The following is a 22,007-nucleotide window of genomic DNA, read 5'->3' as shown; positions in this document are numbered from 1 at the left end:
GTTAATGATTTACAAAGAGAAAAGCTGATAAAAACTGTCTGTTAAAATAAATGTCCATTTTAGAGATAGGTAGAGTCTAGTAGTATTATCATACAATCCTTTCTGAAATGTTATGGTTTTTAATTTTGATTGAGCATTTAAAATTTCTACCTTCAATGTTTCTTAACTTGGAATTCTTTGACTTCAGCTTGGAGTGCATTCCCGAAGACAAGGCCTCTTAAATAAAGTCTTTAAACTTTTAACTGGGTATTGGAATATCTTATCTTGTCTGCTTCTGAAGCTGTGATATTTCCTAATCTTATGTTTTCAAAAGTCTTATCGAATCATGAGGTGTTGTCACATCGATAGAAAGGACAGTGCTCGATAGTCATAACTTCTTAGTATCCTAAAACTTCCCTTTGGAAGTTAGGTAGCAAAAATTACGAAAATTTAAATAATTTTCTTAAAATTACCAGGAAGTTTTTCGTTTGGTGGCTCATAAATTAAAGCAGATAGTCTACGATTACCAATTAATAGGAGTGATTCCCCATTAGCAATACCAAGAACTTCAGGCTTTTTAACAATATACGAAATTATGTGAATAAATCTTACTGCTTTGATTGTACTTCTTCCAGCTGATTTAGGTTGGCAATAGTTTCTCCCAATGCAGTAATACAGTCAGTGCTTCCAGCGATAATACTTTTGTAGTAAAATTTCCTCCAATCATAGCTAGGGAAGTTTCTTGAGCATTTCAGAATTTTGAGAAATGCGCTGTACTCTTTGCAAACAGTATAACTTGCTTCTTCCATTTCAATCTGTCATCGTTCTAAATATTAATGCACGTGTACGAGGCAATATCAGTGGAGCATACTGTAGCCTAATCTCCAAACTTATAAACTTAACTTCGGTTTTGCTGAGTGCAGAGTTAATTTCTTGACACCATTCATATAGTTATATTTATGCATAGCGTGTATATGAATATGGCCCAATACATTAGGCTCTAGGAGGTCATGAACATTAATCGTAAAAAGTCCTGGACCAAGTTGGGAACCTTGCACGACTCCAACTTCAACTTTGTAGATTCAAATTCAAATTTTATATCAAAAGAAGTAGTCACAGTTGGATCTCGTTACAGGACACACAGTGATAACAGCGATGTTGTAATTGTTGAAGTGTTTATCCTGTATAAATATTCGTTTTCATTATTATTATTATAATTTGGATCACGCAGTCAATTAAAAATATCAAGAGCAGAGCTTATAAAACCTTTGACGAATGGAGATGTGAAGCGTAGTTACTTAGCGAAAATTTGGGTAGCTGTCTCTAATTCGCGAACGGATCAAAATACATAAAAAGCGTTCGGTCATCACAAGCATAATTTTTGGGATAAATAAAATCTTATGCCATATAAGTGATAGTGTTGTGATGGACAGAGAATACTTTTCGCTGCTCTCCTATGCATAGGTATCAAAAATTAAATCAGGTATCTAGACACCTCCTTTCAATAATTTTTTACATTCAGGAAAATGAACTTATGGTCCTTTTATAAAGAACCGGTTTGTGACAACAAAATTGCTGTAGCACAAAGAGAAAAATCAGAAAAATGTTGAACTTTGAATACAGCATTAATTTGGGTTGTGATGGACTCGCGTCTACCGCATTGAACTGAACAATCAGCATTTCATAATTCAGGTCCAAAAAATATGATATGATAAAAGGCAACGCACTATAGCCCCCAGCTGCAACTTTTCAACCGTGCCACTGATCAGCTTGTCTTGGGTATCCCAAAACCAAGGCAAATTTCAAATAAGAGCTGTCGTTAAAGAATTTGTTGAACTTAACCTCAGGCAAATGGTTTGCACTTACAAAAGATCAATGATCGTACGGTACAAATTTAACATCTACTGAATCATAGCTGTTATTTTGAAAGAGACCCCTATTTATGAGATTATTGTCTCTGTCTTTCTGTTAATCAACACCATGTTTATTAGAATTAGCAAAGGGAAGTTTTTTAAAATAGCGCATAAACCGTTGGCTAACCCCAAAATATGCCAACAAAATCTAACTGAAATTGGTCATCAATGCAAAAAATCAAGATAAAGTTCGCGAAACGAAGTCTTTCAACTTGTCAAACTAGTTCCAGTTGACAAAACAAAAATCAATTCAAAACGAGAATATCTTTTATAGATTAAAAATTTGATACATAAGAAAAAGCACTTATGCAAATGTGTACAACATGCTACAATTTGAAGCCTACCAAATGCCAAAACTAACGTCAATAGCTTAACAAAGAAATAATTCAGCTGATATGCAGGTAATTTCCTGTCATGGTTTGATTAAAATGGCTTTTAAGCGTTTAACTTTGTACTTGATATTATCATATTGATTAAATAAAGGCTTAAAGCATTGTAATTTGTATGACAATTTTTATCTAAATAAACTTTGAATTGAATTGAAAGCAAAAGAAAAAGATTCTTTTAAGCCAAAAATATGTGAAAAAAGTTAGAGACATCTTCGATAAAAAATTAAGAGTAAAAATACCAAGAAATTGAACGCTATCTTAAAATAGCTCAAATACGAACGGCTAGAAACAACATAAAGTTGAAAATGCTCCTAATATTTCAAAGCTAGATTTTAAAATGCAGAACGATTATATAAATAATTGTTATAATACTACCTAGTATAGATAAATATATGATAAAATTGGCAGCTGAATAAGCATTATCGATTTTCTAATATTTACCTAATTTCCTTTTTATATGACCTTTAATAGTTCATGCTCTGATTCAAAGTAACTTGATCTTTTAAGAGAGAGTCTTTAACATCATAATGGGGAAATTTTTTTCAGAAATGAAAAAGAAGAGCAAATTCGAAGCATTCATGGCAGTTTGCTTTAAAAAACATTCCAAACGCAAGGTTAACTTCTGCTGTTTCGATTCTGCAATTTTAAATACTATTAATGTTTAAAAATTGTGATATAGTTGCTTTTGATAAAATTAGAGCCAGGCTATAAAAAAGTACATTATCATAAAAACGGTATTTATTCTTTTAGAGAGATGTCTTGTTCTTTTCTTACATTTACTGCATCCCGCGTAAAAAATCCTTCTAGAACGAGCAAATATTTTGCTGATTATGCTTAATTACCTAGATGCTTCTGCTTTTTTGTATTGCCGATCACCTAGACAGGGCACCGTCAACATTTTCCATCAGTGCAGTAAAACAACCCAAGATGCATATTTAATTAATTTCTCTATACCAAAAAGTCATCAAAATTATCGGAATTGTTCTTATTTGACTCCAAACCTGTCCTGCTCTTAGAGAAAAGAGGCTTCAATGCAGTCTGGATGCTTGAGAAAAGATTAGGGAATAAGATTTCTTGCTGTGCGAGAAGCTGCTTGGTTCGGTGTCTCTCCTGAAAAGGACCACAATATTGCTGTATATAAAGAATCACTCTCGAATAATTGTCAAAGGTACAGAGCAGAGCTTAACTGGCACTAGACAACTAGAGAACTTGCTAGATGCATTGTAAAACCACTTAGAGTTTTTTCACTTCATAATCATGTTGATGGCAAGTCCATCACAGAGATAGGAACGATTTAGGAAATGCTCGCGCGATTTAGGAAATGCTCGTGTAAAACAAAGTAGATTTAGGGTACATACCTTTGGTGCTTCAAAACATGCCGGACAATTTTCTGGTATAACAGGCAGCTTTGCCTAACAAATGAGCAAACAGAATAAAAATTCTGCTATAACTAGTGAAAAAAATTAATCTATTTCAGTGGATTATTGGATCAAAATCCAGAGAGATTTTCATTTGAAAGCACAAGCAAAAAGATGGCGTTCTAGGAAGTTGCTGTTATTTTCATTCCTATTCTAGTTTTGGTAGGGTTACACAACCCCAGACATCTCGATTAACTCTTAAAAGTCTAAAATTGTTGATGATTCTGAGCGATCCATCGCGCAGAAGAGAAGATATATCGACCTTCAATTCTCTAGGCTGTAAAATGACTTCTGTTGTTCCAGCTCTCTTAGAAATTATATCTTCAATTCTGATAAAGAAGTCAAAGCAAAAATTACTATTGGCTTATTTGCCCCTTAATGAAGTATGGCGTAAGAGAGAAATGCCGTGTAGACAACTATCGTTATAAGACCATTTGTTAAATTCGGTGAAATAAAAAAGGAAATCTCCTAAAACCACTTCCGTCATAAGATCAGGCGGCTTAAAACTTTGAGAGAGGAGCCAAGTCTAAATTTTGCATACGTTTAGTGCGTAATTGTATCATAGCGATACGGACTTAATTTCTGAACAGTGAAGACATACTTTACCTGTTCGGCAAATTGCCTTAAATCTCTCTCGCGTACATATAGGAGTGGACGAATGACTTTCAGATCGCCATCCCTACAATGAATTTACATGGACATGACTCATTTTCAATAAACTGTGTGGCAAAAGTACCAAAATCTTTTTGTAAATGACATAGAGTCGATTGGCAAAGCCTATCATTTTCATTTTTGCATGCCATTTTTCATTCCATTCTAAACTAAGTATAGATCTCTAGCTGTCAAATTGCTACTTCTTCAACTACAAAAACAGATCTAAGCATACAGGGCATGCAAATAAATAAAAAAATTGGCCTTGAGATCAACTTATCTTACAAAGCTCGCAGTCTCACAACTATCAGTATTGAAGATTTCCGGCATGCTGCACTTCAATATTTATATAGTTTATAAACAAATTTTCCAGCCTATAAGCATCTTGCTACTTGTTAGTGAAAACCCCTACACAGATTAGATCCTTTCAAATTACGTATAGAGGAAAGATTCGGTTCGACACAAGTAACAGAGATTTAAACTGCCCGGCATATCATTTTCTTTAAAGTAATGTAAGGTACTACAGTAAAAATGGAATAAGAAAGGAAAAAACATACGCGACAGTGTAGCTAGCTTTCATTGTTCTTAGCAGCCCATTATGAAACGCTGACATCAAGAAGCTGTAGATGGAGAACATATCAATAGGTCAAAAGCGTAAAAAATTCTGGCACAAATGAGAAGTAAAGATTAAAATATTTTTAATATATAGCAACATATATAGACAGTTAACAAACCTTTCGGCGATGTCATCCAGGTGTTGTCCGATCGCCAAAACATTGTAACCCTCACGTCTGGCGCAAGCATACATCCGACCTCTTTTCATTCGTGAACAGAATGCGCATATTGATTCACAAACTGCGAGGTTCGCCGCTTGGGAAATTATGTCTGAAAAAGCAGTCAAATTTTATTTTCGATAATTTCAATACAGCTATAATGAAATATGAAATAGGCTAATAAAATGGAATAGTGTATGGTAGTTGTAGAGCTGGACCCATCGTGCTCCGCGGCACACCAACTAGAGCCAAGACATTCCTTCCTCATACTTAACAATGATTACCCTTGCATATACTGAAACCTTTCTTGATCCATGGGAGGACGATAAAAGGCTCTCATTTAGACGCACTAAATGAGTTTTAATGAAAATTGTTGTTTACAGGTCTGTCATAAAGTGCTCGACAAGGTTTAGGAAGAGCTTTTGGTGAAGAGAGCAGGACGGTCCTAAGCTGCTACTCCGAGTTTAACGCTTAAAACTATCACCATGCAACAGGCATTTTATACGCCATTAGCTGAAAAACATGTTGATGCTAACGCGCAGTCATACTTTTGATTGGCCAATTAGCTGTCTCTTGAGAAAATAAACTAACAGCCCGTGTTTAAAAGATATCGCACGGTAGAACATGTCCTCTGATTATGACAAGAATATTGAACATTTTCAAAATACAAGTTTACACGCCCCCCCCCCCAGCTGCAAGTATTTGCTTACAGTATTAAAAAGTTGTTAATTCAACACAGTGCAGAGCTGTACACAACTGCTGTCGAGGTAATGACTCTAATAAATTACCCATTCAGCTTGAAATAGCCTAAAAATACTCAAGTGCATGGAGTCGCTCAAACTACACCTTTTGCTGTCTCTGCTCCTGCTTGAATTTCATACCGTTGTTTCTGGCTTTGAAAGCTTTTTCGTCTGACACTCCTCAGAGCATAAAACGTCAGAATAAGGTTCCGAAAGAACACGATGGAAAATATATAAAGCTCTGAGGAGTGTCAGACGTAAAAACCTTTTAGTATGTCGTAAAATGTTTGCTTTTTCAAATTTTGTACAGCAAAAATATTGTTCACTGTTGTTTCTGTTCACATTACGAGATCTTTCATGCAACGGTTTTGGCGTGATATGAACATAATTATTGGGGTATTTATTGCCGCAACTACGAGCTACTCGCTACGTTTGACTCTGAAGGGTTTCGAGCCGATCACTTCCAAATAGAGCGTGAATGAAGCCAAAATTTAGATTCGAATTCACAGGATACCTTGCTCTTCATAAAAATATGGAACTTGAAGATTGGCTAAGTATTCTTTGAGTGGACTCGGGTCGTATGAACTGCTCTTTGGATCAACTGTCATTGCTCCAAATTCAAAACTGATTCCCTAAAAAAGAAACATTTTAAAGATATATAAAAACAAGAAACATATCAAAACTAACCAAGAGGGGCTGGAAAATATATTAATATTAAGGTATGCCTAATATTGTTTATCAATGCATCAGAAGAGTAGCAAAAGCGACGATAATCCTAATTCCTAAGTTTGCCCATGCAAAAATTTATGACAAAATTCCTAATCTGTTGCCGAAGTCAAACGACAAAATGATCCTTCTGTTCCTGTTTATGATTAGCAACTTTTGAATCTTCGACCATCTTTGATCAACTGTGATTTGTACCACTGCTTTGATGGGATGTTTTGTGATATATAATTTGAACACAAAATGATCTGCTTCAAAAATCGGAGAAAGAAACAATTGCTATTTTTTGGTCATACGTAACGCAACGCAACGCAACGCAACGCAACGCAACGCAACGCAACGCAACGCAAAGAACTTACTTAACGTAAAGATTGCCATTACTGCATGAAGAGATGCATGGTTGACGAATAAATTTTTACAAAAAAGGCAAACTAGGCCCAGGTTCTTCAGAAGCAGGGGTGAGGTTATAACCCCTGATAATCGGTAAAACATGTTATTTTCCTTTAAAACCAACACTGAAAAGAAACCAACAGAGGCTTCGTCCATCCCATCAGCCCCTCCTCACCCTGCCCAAATATATGAAATCCGTTCCGACCGTTCTTAGATCTCAATTCATGGCGAAACTTCGAAATCGATAAAGTATTGCAAGTATCTTTACATGACAGAAGTTATATAAAAGCAAAATACCTTTGGCCTGGCGTAAAACTGATATTGTCGAATTGCATGCAACATCGAAAGAGAATCTTTACCACCAGAGAGACATAAAAGAACTCTGTCTCCGTCATTTATCATTGAAAACTCTTCAATTGCCTACAATGAAAAAGTATTATCCTAGCCTTGACTAAACGGGTGGATATGTTATCATAGTACACAAGACTACCATTAAAAGACGGCGAGAAAGCAATATTTGATTATATCTGTAAACTTAAGTGATATAACACCTGAATAACTGGGGTGAATATTGATTTTGGCGGATGTTGGAATCGTATATGCTTCCCATTTAATTTCTTCTCTACACCTGTTGTTTCCACTAGCCCGTCTCTTCCACTCTGGCTGCATATGGGCTTCTGAGTAGACGCTTCATCAGGGGTGACTTTGTATTTGATTGGCGCTTCTTCATTGGTGTCTCCGACAGCATTCACTATGCTGTGGTCTAGCTTGAAATGCAATTTTGGTGAATCACTGCTGTTGCTGGTTGGGCTTGACGTTTTCTTGATGCTTTTCTCAAAATCTCTGCTTTCACAGCCATCAGCAATATCCCCAGCCGGGACTGTCTTTACCCTGGTGTCATTTTTTAAATCATCCGACAAATTTGCTGCTATTGCTTCATCAGAACAAATACCACTGTCTCCTAGAGTTCCAGTTTGTGATTCTATGATTTAAAAGAGCATAGGATCGAATCTTACATTAAAATTTGGCAACAAGAACTTAAAACAAGAGAGAAGATAATTTAACTGTTACCCTTAAACGACACCAGATTCAACGCTTCTAGAACATCCAGTGACTAAATCGCTGTTTTTGTAAATCTATATCTTTTAACATCCAAAACTGAAATGATAATAAGACGATGAATCCCTTCTGGAAATTATTAGCGAGACAGTTTACTACCCAACAGAACCACCTTACAGAGCACTGTGGCCGTGAAACTCCTCCGAATCAACAAGATCTGAAGAGGGCATAGAGTGCAAAAATAAGAAAGCTTTGGTCAAGAATTGTATCTCTTGAAACATGTTTCAAATCGAGAACATAAATGCAAAAAAGCAATACAAAATCATTACACACTGCTATAAATATCCTTTAGAGACAACGTAAATAGATTTGATAGCAATGTCATAATCGGTTGAATGGCCTGAAAAAATCTCGTGCTTATCGACCTGTACCAACAAACAGGTACAGAAATTTTGAAACAATCCTTAGACAAAGAAAATAGAGACGCGTTTTTAGCTAATTTCATTAATGTGTTGATTAACATTGAAAATTCACAGACAGAAACGAGAAAAAATTTTTTATGAAAATACAAAACGATAACTGACAGAATGGTATATGCATCGGTAAAGCTATTTACTTCTGATCATACAAAACATGATATGCTCATTATACTAACCCTCCTTCTTTTTCTCGAATGAAAATCTTTCACCAGCAGCAACGTCCTTGGCAATGTTTGCATCTTGCAAATCATTAGTCAACGACCTCGCTCCTCCACAGGAGGCACAGACATGAGGATTGTACGCTGATCGGGTGGGTCGTTTTGACTTCATTTTACTCTCTTTGACGCTCGCACGTGGAAAGAAAGGCATCTGGAATTGTTTAGTTGTGGGTTCTTTGCCCGCCAGGTATAAAGAAGCTTCACTTGGCAAAAGGAACCATCTGTACTCTTCGCCATCTTCTCCCAAAAATAGGCTCTGATCACCTAGTTTTCTGTTAACCTAAAAGAAGAGTAACAGGCAATGGATTAAATTGAAAAGATGGCGCTACACGGTGCTAAAAAAGCATAATTTATTCACTCAAAGCTGGCGACAAAAAGATCAAGTTACTAAAAAAATGACAAACAACAAAACCTGAGTGGCCTATTTATAATTGCGATTATCAAATTCATTCTGCTTCATTCGCTCGGAGTAAGAAGTTTTTAGGCCTGGTGTTTGCGAACGGCATATTTTGTTTCCAAAATGCTCGACAGTTTCCATACCACAAGACACCTATAATTTTTTTCAACTTGCTCTAAACCTTTTCGGGATTGAAATTATTTTCTGTCTCGCCTATTTGTGTAGAATACATGTATATATTTTTTGATGAAATAAGTCGATCTGCAACCTCGAAACATTTAATAGGTTCTGCTCAATTTCGTTGGAATGTAAGATTTTGCTCAATTATTTCCTGACAATTATCATCATTTTATCACATACCTTCTTAATTATTTTATGAAATAGCTTCTGATTAATCAATCTATTTTCATTGTCTTTTCATGTATCTATCCAGTACTCCATTACATTACCTTGTTCCCTTGTTCAATATTTTATTGCAAACAAACCTTTTTTGATTGTGCAGCTTCGAAAATTCTCTCGGCATTGTTAAGTCTTGTCTAAAAACAAATCAGGCTTCGTGATGATTCTAATCATTTGAATCAGAATGTCGAAAGTCGAAATATGACAATTGATACTAAAATGCAATGAATGCAGCTATCAATAAAGTGAACAAAACTTTAATAGGCGAAATTTTTCAAATAAATATAAGAAGTGATGTATCCATAAGACCACTATACGCCACTATGGAAACTGATCATGGCAACATGTCTGAATCCGGTATTTTTAGCAAAGGAGTGAAAAAACTGAGCAATAAACATCGATGTTAATAATTGATCCAATAAGTTTTAAGATTATGGTCTAACCTGATAAGATGGTGTACATTCCTTTCTTTTTGGGCTTAAAGGATAATCAACTTGACCTTTTCTATAGTTGATACCACTGAGCCACTTTCGGTCCTTGAAGGCCTAAAAATAGATGTCAATGTGAGAGAAAGTCTACTTGATACTGGAATAAACGAAGGTTTGCTTGTGTGAAAACTCAATGGATTAAGGGTTCGACTTTGGATAACGAGCCACAATTGAAATGTCTAACCTAAACATCATGACAACTTTGCATTTAACTGCAACCAAACAGGTGAAGCCAGTCCCCTACATGTTTTCACAAAGGTTTAACGTGTGAAGACAGTTTAGTCTTTTTATCATTACCAAACTGGGGCAAAGGAAACTACTTTAATTTGTTTTATTTCTTAAAATATATCAGCACAAATAACGGGCCCATTTAGCGAGTCCCAGGGTAGGTGCCTCCTGAGAGGGTGAAAAAACATTCCTCTACGGCCCTATATAAAAATAGCGGTTTCCACTTTTAGTTGACCTTGTAATACCGAATGGCTTCAACATAGGATCCATACCGAATGGCTTCAACGATAATAAATATCGAAATTTTCTAGATAATAGCTTTGATTCGGACAGTAAATAAGAACAAGCCATCAAAATCATTGGTTTCCAAAAATATTTGGAGGCCTTTTTGCTAAACATCAAAATTATCTTAGATACACATAAGGCAACAAAGTCTGATGAAATACGTACCATGTTCTTCCAATGTCTCCATTCACCAGTTGAGGGGTTCATGTTGTACTAGAACAAAACCTGAGCATTAGAGCCTGTTCATACCGGAAAATTCTATCCTGCCTACCGGAATCAAAACTTAGCCAAAATATCGCCTCTTTCCTTTGTCACATATATAAATTTGTTTTCTGTTATATGTAAGGCAACGTAGCCCATTTACCAGGATATCAACTAGTGAAGTGAGAAAATTTTCCAACATGAATATGCTTAGCGGGATGAAAATGGTTTTACTGTCCATGCACAGGACAGTTTATGACAAAACCTGATCATCAATTGAATTTTCTTCGCCGGATGAAATTTGTTCTTATGAATACAAGCTAAAAACCATCTAATGTACAGTGTCATCTAGACAGATGCGCGGTAATATTTAAAAGTAAAATTTAAAGCGTAAGTGTCAAGTGTGTGTTAATTGGCATAAAAATAGAACAAGAATTGGTCAAGATTTTTGGAAGCAAAGAAGAGAGAATCTTACATCTGGAAGTAGCTTCCACCCATGCTCAGCGACCATGGAAACGGCCTTTAGAATAAATTCGATTCCCTCATTTGACATAAAGAACGGCAGATTCAGCCGTGCAAAGCCAGGCCTTAAAAGAAATTTCCATGCATAAACCCTGTTATTTTAAAGATAAACTATTCATAAGAAAAGGCTTTAGAGTTTGCAGCTTTAAAGGATGCCTGGTTAACATGAAACAAGATTGAGATATATTAACCTAAATACGAAGAAAGTGAGCAACTTACAAAATGCTGAAATTTGAAAAAATCATAAGAAAATAAAAAGAAGTGGATCACTATTAGATAAGATGGAGTGTATTGATGAAGTATCTTAGCGTTAATATTCTAATGATGGGTTTTTTAAAACCTTCTTGCACATTTTCTATTTCAAGCAAAGTTGCAATAAAGAATTTTGTCCCTGAAGATGTTTCAAAATTAAGCAATGCTCAATGAAATTATTTTGATGATTAATGTGAATTATCCTTGTTTGTGTTGTATGCTCGTTTGTTTTGCCCTGGGAATCTTTCACCTGATTCGCTTTTTGTTATGCCTTCTGCTGCCAATCACTCTATGTTTGATGCAATATTCTCCTCTGGTCCTTGGTTGCCCACCAGAAGAAATTAAATCATTAAGCATTGAATCCCCACCAGAAGGAAGTTTTGAAAATACTCGAGGTCTAGCACTTACACGGGGTCATTGGTTTATCTGTTTGCAAGGGAAGTAAAAAGCAAACACGGTAATAGCCTGAGATATGTATCAGGAGATAACCAAGAAGGATGTTTTGATCTGGGAATGCAAAAACACATATCACCCTTGGCTGTAGCAACTAACTTAGTTTCTCGCAGTTTCAAGTATGTCTACAGTAACTTAGTGTCTACTGAAACTACAAATTACTTGTGGTTGCCAGTATTTTCAACTCTGTGGGTTCCAATCAAGCAAGGTACCTACCCCTGAGCAATAGATTTTGCTACGAATGAATGCTCCACATAATGAGCATGCTCACCTCAATAATTCTCGTTCGGAATATTCCCTGTATCTACGAAGGTGATGTCTGTCTAACCGCCTTTAATAAAAAAGAACTGTTAAGTTATAGTCACTCAAGAATCTAATGGTGTTGACAAGTCAAAGTAAAACTATATCAATTTTTGTTGTTGAAGAGATATTGTTGAATAGAAAAATCCATCCAGTGAATAATCGTATCTATAACAATGGCATATCTAAAATAGATATGCATTCAAAACAATGAATCCTCCCTTCACAGACATTTTCTAATAGCAGAACATTTCCCAATAAAGGACACCTCCCTACAACGGACAATTTCCTACAAAGGACAGTTACCCTAATCCTGCATACAATATAGAGGCAAGACCTTTGTCTAGTAGGGGAAACACAAAATAACGAGAAAAAAAGAAACCTCACAATCAAGTTACTGCTGATTGGGTATATAAATAAAATACTTTTGAAAAAACCTTGAGATATCTAAACATTATCAATCCAAATGAAATTTGTGGACTGTTTATAAAAAAGTGATAAATTTCAGCGAATTATCCTAAGCAGAACAAATACATAATATAAACCGAAAAGAGACGTACTGGTCTTCCAGAATAAGATCTTCCAGCTTTAATGCAACATTCTCGTCCATTCCAAGCAAGTCCTGGTATCAAATAGTTAGCAAGTTTAGCGATTATTCAGGCCAAATCAAACCAAAACAAATAAAAAAACGGCGGTAAACCTAGGCCCAAAAGAAGATATAAAGGGGATTTATCAATAGCAAAAGGCATCTCTCGCGAATTGGGTCTTGTTCTTACAAGTTAATTCACAATTCAAACTTAAAAAATATTTTAACAAATCACCACAATCTTGGATTATATAGTCAGCAGTTTAACACTACTCCTTACGTCCAGGGCAATTTCAGAACATAAAAAGGTCTTGGCCTAAATAAACTTTACGCCATTTTGTTCAGCCTTAGCATTGAATCATAGATCTACTGGAAATGAGTTGATGGTACATGCTAACTATGAAATCAATACAGAAAGTGAAAGTAAGTTGTGCTCATTTACCTCAGCATAGGGTCCAGCACAAGCACACCCTCCTCGAGCCTGGATACCGAAGACGTCATTCAAAACAGTGCAAACAAAATTATGGTGAAGAAGTCTTCCAGAATCTTTGTGAAGTATGACAAATGAGAATATTGGCAACCTTTTTGCAGGACCGTCACCCAAGATAATTAAATTTGGCACTGTTCTCCAAAACGCTTGAGCCCGCCTGTTGAAAAAACAGCTTCAATCAAATTGTTACAGTAAATCAAATGTGGAAGCCTAAATAATACAAAGGCGCCTATTTCGCAAATTTCAAGGGTTCAAAAAAATTACTTAGAGCACAAAAACTGATTACAAACCAATTAGAAAGAACATAAAGTAAAATAAACAACTTTAATGGCATTGCGCCGAAGGCAAAACGATGGAACTCAAAAACTCTCTGCACCATTATTTGCCTCCTTTATGATACAATATGATGAGTTATGATATACATAGTTTCTAAGCTGAATTGTGCAAATGACATTAATCTTTGAAGTTACTTCACTAACGCATATCTCCATTTTTTTAGAATTTGAGCAGATACGTCTCTATGAAAAAGACTAAAGCATTCTATCCAACAAAAAATCTATCTTCGAACCCTCTCAAATGAATTAATAGCTTTGATGAAAAAACCAAAAGAGAGCTTATTTCTTGATACCTGTTGAGGTTTCTCAATAAAAAAAGTAAAGTACATATTAAAGGGAAACACAAGATTGAAGTGACGTAAAATTCGTTTGAAACGCTGTGTTGATTAATAAATGACATACATTACTAATTCTTCTTCTCTCTCCATTATGTTTTTATGACTCAGAGCCTGTGTAATAAATAAGAGGATCATGAAAGAAGGGCACTTGACTGAAAAAGTTGCTGTATACTTGTAGTCATCAGGACCTTGGGCTTTTTCCAGATACAGGTTTCATACAAACAAAATACAATTCTCTCAATATCCTAACAAGACGTATGAACCACAAAAGGCTACACACAGTGGTAAAGTTACTAAATTTTTCGTTTAACAGAACCAAGTGTGCCCATTGTGAAATTATTGAAAACATAACTAGTTATCTACCTGCTTTAGTTGGAAAACCAATCCAGCACGTATGGATTCCACAATGGCGGGTGTCCCTCCTTCTTCCCTCATTTCGATTTCCTTCAAGTACCTCTGAGTGTGATGTGTTACCTGCACGACGAATATTTGACAAAATAGTCATATAACAGCAAACAAGGTGCGTTATAGAAATTCATAGATTTCAATAGGCATCACATCTGACTGTTATTTGTAAAAAACACAAATATCTTAATTCAAACATGTTTGTTTATTAGGTCAAAGTGATCTGGCGAAATGATTTTAATTAGAACTTACATAAAATACGGTGCCGCCACCAGATTGGGAAGGTACAGGATTCCTGAATAAATTCTTTTTTGCAATAAGAAGCCCTGAAAAAGATAATTTACAACAAATTGAGGAAGAATTTAGTTACCAGAGAAGCGTAAGCTTCCTAAATACGCCGTATAACTTGAGAACTTAATGACGAAATATAATTAATAGAAAACAAAATTTGCTCGTCAAAAAGAAGCAGCATTTGTATCACCAGATTGATTTAAAAAAATGTTATTTTGGCCATAGAAATTGAATCAAAATAATAAAATTTATGCTAATGAAATCGAAAGACTGAAATTCAATTTTAATCATGTTATAGTTATTGTTGTTGTATCGCCTCGTTATGATGTTTACATACGGGACTTTTGATAAATTACTGGAGCTTAGCTATGGCCTAAAACAGTCGTGTATTGTCTAAGTTTTTCAATTATATTCTTAGCTATAATAGACCACACACGAATCAGCTTTATCAGTAATTACAGTTCAAGTACAGGTGTGATATGATGTCCGAAAAATCAGGCAAAACTTTAATGCTCACCAGGGGTTCCTGGGCCACCAACAAACTTATGTGGTGAGACAAATACAGCATCTTTGTGGATCAAGTCTTCTGTTGAGCTAAAAAGAAGTTAGCAGGCAATTAAATCAGCAATCGTACAGAATAAAGTGAAAAATATTCAATCTTTATACCAATTGGATACTGCCGATTCTAAACATATCGCCAGTAGTGAAAAGAAAAAATGGATTATCACAATAAATGCATGAAATATAATCAGAACTCGAAAGAGATATAAATTCTAATTAAGATGTTAAATTAATCTTGCCAAAATACAAAGAATCAAGTTTCGAAGGTTAATTTTGGGCAATTTAACCAACTCTCGTTTAAAGAACCAGGTGTAAAATTCAGCAATATGATTGATGGATTTCCTAGAGGATTCTCAAGAAGAGGATGTTGCTAACGACCAGTTAGATTTGTCTGCTACGCTGCTATCCACAACAAAATGTGGGTAGCACCTTCTACGTGACATCGAGCAACACACCGTTGGGCACTCTTCATAACAAAAATATGTTAAGGAGAAGATAACTTTTGTCAAACATTTTGTCGGAATTAGGGTGACAGCAAAACGATAGTTTCAGATTTAAAGCACAAGAATATGTGTGTACTGAAAAAACATGCATTTTTAAAATTCCCGATCTTGAAATGAATAACCACAAACTATTAAAAAATCTTAATTTTGAGATACCAGCGCTGCATCAACACAGCTGCCTTCTGGTGAGCCTAGAGTTACATTTCAAATCAAATAACTTGACGGTTGATTTGACAAAAAAGGAAATTAATGATTACCTAAGTGACAATGGATTCATATTTATTTCAACATACGGCGCTAGAAAGATAGAAAAAAATGTGAACATGAATAAATATGTGCACTGTTACTGATCGCAAATGACAGGCACAGTTGTATGGATACGCAGGTTGAAAAAAAGGGACAAGGGAGATTAATGGCTCAGGTCTTCCAGTAGTAAAGACAGGTCTTCCAGTAGTAAAGACAGGTACTACTGAATTGTAAAAAATGCAAAAAATGCTTATTTTCCCCCTTTGCCATTAAATGTCCGACTTTTGAATACCGTAATATTTCGAGTATAGGCCGAGAGCTTATAACCGTTTAAAGACCGTTTTTGCGGGGCTAATACTTGGGGATTATGTTCGGGGGGGGGGGGGGGGATTTTAATCGGAATTCAGTTAATGTCAGAAGTAGATGCAAAATCAGTTTTTCAAGTCAGAATGAAAAGATCGGTCATGTTTCCAAAACACTTATAATCAAGCTACAGCCATTGTGGAAAATGGATGGATATGTTTCAGAAAATCACGGGCAGAAAAGCCGGTGAAGCTAGAAAGGCCCCAGAAGGCACAGTAACTCAAGGGAAAAAGCATTGAGATAGCCTGCACATAAACGATTTAGGTAACGAGCATTAAATGTAAGAAATACACTATATAAAAATTGAAGAATGAAATTAGTTGCTCCTGAACTTTATATCGGTAATGGCGTTTATTCATGTTGAAGGGAGAAAATAGTGTTTCTTTCTTATGTTGAATTCCATATATAAGCCCAAGGCTAATATTCGGTAGGGCCTACATTCGGGTGTGAGTTTCGAGGAATGAGAAGCTTATATTCGGGGGAGCGACGTTTTTCGGACTATTCGCGCAAGTGTCAACGATGAAGAAAATACCTGCAGTTGCATAATCAAAGAATGCCAAAGCTCCATGTCGATGCAAACAAGCTGCTACAGCATCAACGTCTGTTAAAATTCCTGTAACATTTGATGCAGCTGAAAAGCATCCGATCAGAGGTCTGTCGCAGCTCTGGTAGTTCTGTAAAAGAAAACTCAAGTTTGAGATTGAAATTTCCTCTCCTTTTTTGGTCGCAATGTACCTACAGGTTCATGCAGTGACAACTTTTATATGAGCAGTTTTTCACGACCAACCCTGCAGTGTGGAGAGCAACAGTGAAAAACTACCTTTAGGTTCTCTTCTAAGTGTTCCAGGTCCACGCAACCGTCATCATTCTCGTTGGTCCAAACAACCTGCAAGTTTTATAAAACTAATTAAACTTTGTTTTCAAATGTCAGACTAAAAAAACATTCATCAGCTCTGATTTGTGACAGCAAAACAATAATATTGCTAAGCCAATCACATTATTCGACAAGACACATTTTGATCAGGGGCGAATGTCCAAAACAACCCGTATTGGACTCGGTTATCTAAAACAATATTTTCATACCGCATTACATACCGCCTCTGTGTAAGCGCAAAGTACATACATTACGGTATAGAACCGTACTACATTGAAAACAGTGCTAAAGAGGTCTGGGACCAACACCCAAGTACGATAATACAGTCACACCGCTAGTAACAAAATGATGTGGCGTAATATTTCAAGTGTGGGTAGTCATGTTACAGTCAATGCTTGTGTAAAAGCAACTTTGGTTTTGACGATTTAGAAAAAAGCTTTCTTACCTCGCCACCAATTTCTTTCCATGACAGCAAGTTTGAATGATGCTCATACGGACTCACAAAAACAACCTGAATTGAAATGAAATTCTTATAATATAAATGCAAATATAAATGCTTATAATTGATTCCAAGCAACTAACATCGTTTTGAATATTCTAAGAAAGCAACTTGGAAGAAATTTCTTGATGATTGGTCGTAATAATTTGTAGGCAGCACGAATAATTATACAAATTCAACGAAAGCAAATTATCAGCCGAGTCACAGGTCTTCGAGCGCAAGGGAGGCGTAGGTTCATTGAGCCCGTAGCCAAGGGGTGGCATGGGGTGACAATGCCACCCTGGATCAAGAGAATATTAGCTGTTTGCCTCATATTGTCTCTAAATTCTTTAATGGCGTTTTTCGTAGTTATCATTGGATTGTCATGATAATTTGAGTTAAGCTAATACTGACGGAAGGAAAATTGTTTATTGGGGTCTGTTATTATCCATTTAGGACTTAAAGGCAATCTGTCTCGTTGTGGATTGGTTAACGAGAACAATAGCTGGAACAATAGCCTAAACACAATTCCAGCACTCTGCCATATTTTTACAATGCGATAAATTAAAGGGGGACTAGAAACAATAAAAAATCCCTTCGCTCTTATAATCAAACAACGTCGTGACAGATTGCCTTTAAGATGGTGCCTGGCAATCAAAAATATTTTGCTGCTAAGCATAAAATTGAAAAGAAAAATTGCTGAAACGTCTGCCTGCAACAGATTTGGGTAGTTTGCGTTTGCCACCCCTTCCCTACAGGCCTGGCCACGGGCTTGAGGTCTACCTGGCAATGGCAGAACAAAAGATCTTTTTGCAAAAACTTTTGTTATGCGTCTTTGATTTGCCTTTGCCCCATCCCCATCCCCCCTCATGCAATGAAAAGCATCTGACAACAGAGACGAAAATCATTTGTAGTTGTAGCAGTATTGTAGAGATGGAGCTCGCAATAAGAACTAAACGGGGGGATAAAGAGCAATCATCCCTGTTCAAACACATATAAAAATGGGTGGGGGAGGGGGGATGGGCATATTCATGAATCTTTATATAAAGTTTCATTCATTCGTATAAGGTAATTCATATCGCAATTTCTTTCAAACAGACGGACAGCTTGGTTTCAGGAAAGCATTCAGGGAAAAGGGAAAGTTCAAGACAAAACCTAAGTACATCTGAAGAAACCTTTTTCGGTGATAGACCCTTTTTAAATCGAGTAAAACAGATGTATGCATCTTATGGTTGCTCCCTAGAAGAAGTTGCACATGAATGGGTTTACAAGTGAGGTGAAGCAAATAAGCTACCTATTTCAGTTGCAATCGAGCGCCGATATATAGTGCAGAGTGCATGAAAAGCTAGCCTATTCACGGACTAGGGGATATCCATACCATAGTAACATCTACGCAAACGTGAATTCTGCTCCTCTTTATCTCAAAGTGAAAAATTTCGCAACAATACGCCCTACCCCAATAATGTAGTGTTAAAGCAGGAACTTAAAAGTAATGAGGCTTGAAACGTAAATTTCCATGACTGGACACTTTATAAGACAATTAATACGACGTCTGTCAATGAAAGTTACTGTTTATAACTCTGTTAAAGAGTTCGATGGCTGTACACGCTTTGGTGTGCTGAGCAGGACAGCCCTAAGTTGCAATTAAGAGTTTCACGCTTCATGCGATCATCCGTCTATCGATAATGCCTTTCTGTAGAAATGGGATGTCAATAAAGTAATCAAATACGTGCTCCAGGGCACTGCATGCGTTACTATTCATGGTACTTGATAAAAAATTCACAAAGTGTCGAGCTGGCAGCTGCTTAGGCTGTGCAAAATACATGCCCATGTTGCATTGCTTTAGCCAAAACAGCAAATAAATAATGAATAAATGATGAATCTCATTACAAATAAAATGGTTCAGAGTTTCATATTTCATGAGCATCTTGTAATACATATCACTAATTTAGATATCCAATAAATAACTTGATGACTTATTCATGAGTAAGCAGTCATTGGGAACAATAGAAACTTACAGGTGGCTTTTGCATGTTCATTGCATGAATAAGCTTGTGTATGGCCCCAGTCACTCCACTGCTTACAAATATTACAGCATCCATTTCACTAGCATTCACTGCATTACGAATTATGTCTCTGAAAGTAATGTCAGCATTAAGTGTAGGAAAGCAATTAAATTTATTTTAATTTGCAATAATTTAAAGTTAACTAAAATATGATGGCAATTATAGCTGCTCTTAAACCATCACTTAAAAAGCACATTTCTTTCTGTGATGAATAACAAGAAGAGTATTGAAAATTTATCTAAAAAGCAGGCTCACTAAGAATGCACAAGCAACCTCTATAAGAATGCCATAGCTATAATAGATAATAATCTTTATTCTATTGCTTTCAGAAATCTTTATGAAAAATATCAAAATAGTAGTGAGAAAACTAAAACCAATCTTACAAAATGTTGCTAAAAATTGTAGCTTGATTAATTTTTTTGTTCTTTATTACATTTGGATGTAGTGGAATTTGAAAATGAAAAAAGAACGGGAAAACCTTTGTATGGTACACACTACCCTTTGCGATTAAAAGACAAGCAAGGGCGGCACCATTGGGGACAAAAACTACCCTGTTGGATTATGCTAGCGACACCCTCCTCAATCAGAAGATCAAATTTCAAACTCATTTTATAAGCCTAGAATGAGAAGATATTTTTGCTTTTTAGTCAGTTTACTCACCCTTTTTTAAAAAAATGAATGATTTCACCCTTGCAAGAAAATCAATTCTTGATTATAAATTGATATGTCTTATATCTTGTGGTTTTTAACTTTAAAATTATTTTCAAAAGCATATTACCTGGCCTCATGTCTAAACAGCGTTGTCTGCAAAGAGGTAACACTTGTTGTTGTGTGGGTATTTCCATAATGAGGAAGAACCTCATCTTGAATAAAATCTTCAAGAAACCTTAGTGCCCTGTTTTAAACAAAATAAAAATACTATCATAATTTAATTAATCACAGCAGAAGCAAATTACCTTATCATATTTTTCCATCTTTGACCTTTTATTTTGTTATGTGTATATAGATTTTAGAATAAATTATGACTTGTGTTAATGACAAGTCCATTATTTGTAACTCTACATATAATATCAACATACCTCCCAGATGCTGTGTAGTCACAGTATGTCACTGGAAAAGATTAAATATATAAATAAATCACTGGAAAAGTATGTATTTATATTACCAAGGAGAGAAATTAAGATTTTTTATATTTAGACCAATTCCTGAGTTTTGCTATCAGGGGCAGACACTTGGTCCAATATTTGGGGGGGGCAAGCCTATTGTTGTTTTAATAGGATGATGTCACATTTCCCATTGTTTTGGAACAAAAGACCATTGTCCTCTAAAGTATTGGAGGGGCGGTCGCCCCCCTCGCCCCCCAGGTGTCCGCCACTGTTTGCTATTGTTATGAATACTGCTTTTCTGGCTACAACTAGTTGGACATTGCAAGGATTTTTCAATTAAAAGAATTGTAATAGACATAAAATTAAGCCACACATAAAAACACTGTGCAAAAAGGCTAGTCAAAAATTGCACGCCCTCTCCCGCATTTCATGCTACTTAAGCACAGAACAACTCAAACAAACAATGAGGACATTTATTCTATCCCAATTTAGCAATTGCCCACCAACTATATATAGTGAAAAAATTTCGGGTCAAATCTAAAGAAATATCTAAATATTCAAAACAAAGTAAATCGCTCCCGAACGGTCCAAACAAAATGAATTTTTCAGTATAAACTAATCATAGGTGAAGATTTCAATTCTGAAGTCCATTTTTGAGAAATCAGATACAATTATTAATCCACGACATCAACCCGGAACGGCGAACAACTTATATTATAAGAAATTACAAATTCCCCAAAAATTGGTCCCAGATCATCACCTAATTATCTTTGAAAATTTTGAAAGCGGACCCAACCAAATCAAAGGTAGATGCAATATTAACTGGGTTACAATTACTAACTAGGTTTTACCTGGAAGCGATCCATACGGACTGTCGAACATGCGATCTCTACCAATACAGTTTTCATCAATATATTTGAAAAGTTTAACGGCTGACTCATCTTGTTCTGATCCTAAATTTGCAAGCTCTTGGTAAGAAGGTATTCTGATATCGTAGAACTTTCTGCTGCCAAACCTCAACTTTATGTCAGCTCCAACCTGGGCCTCCATACTTGCTTTTATGTTCCAAATTGTGAAAAAGTTATCACTGGGCCTCCTTTTCATCCAC

The 22,007-nt window shown here is 35.8% G+C and overlaps 1 protein-coding gene across 1 annotated transcript; it reads right to left on the bottom strand.

Moving 5' to 3' along the window:
- Positions 1–2,141: 2,141 nt before the first annotated feature.
- Positions 2,142–22,007, bottom strand: LOC135686606 (uncharacterized). The gene is made up of 28 exons (XM_089109072.1): positions 21,751–22,007; positions 20,873–20,903; positions 20,572–20,688; positions 19,746–19,863; positions 17,695–17,760; positions 17,196–17,261; positions 16,908–17,049; positions 16,024–16,063; positions 15,220–15,296; positions 14,664–14,737; positions 14,370–14,480; positions 14,071–14,117; positions 13,286–13,490; positions 12,818–12,879; positions 12,229–12,288; positions 11,206–11,317; positions 10,695–10,742; positions 9,972–10,073; positions 9,615–9,665; positions 8,691–9,012; positions 7,528–7,958; positions 7,274–7,396; positions 6,378–6,495; positions 5,085–5,235; positions 4,908–4,970; positions 4,306–4,378; positions 3,640–3,693; positions 2,142–3,391 (listed from the first exon to the last, which is right to left on the bottom strand). The coding sequence occupies exons 1-28, from the start codon at positions 22,001–22,003 to the stop codon at positions 3,230–3,232; spliced, it is 3,279 nt and encodes a 1,092-aa protein (XP_088965198.1). The 5' UTR covers positions 22,004–22,007; the 3' UTR covers positions 2,142–3,229.

Source organism: Rhopilema esculentum, chromosome 6, assembly GCF_057945365.1.
Source record: "Rhopilema esculentum isolate cy_ngs chromosome 6, ASM5794536v1, whole genome shotgun sequence".
NCBI lineage: Eukaryota > Metazoa > Cnidaria > Scyphozoa > Rhizostomeae > Rhizostomatidae > Rhopilema > Rhopilema esculentum.
The sequence above is the reverse complement of the archived record's forward strand: the minus strand, read 5'-3'. Positions and strand labels throughout refer to the sequence as shown.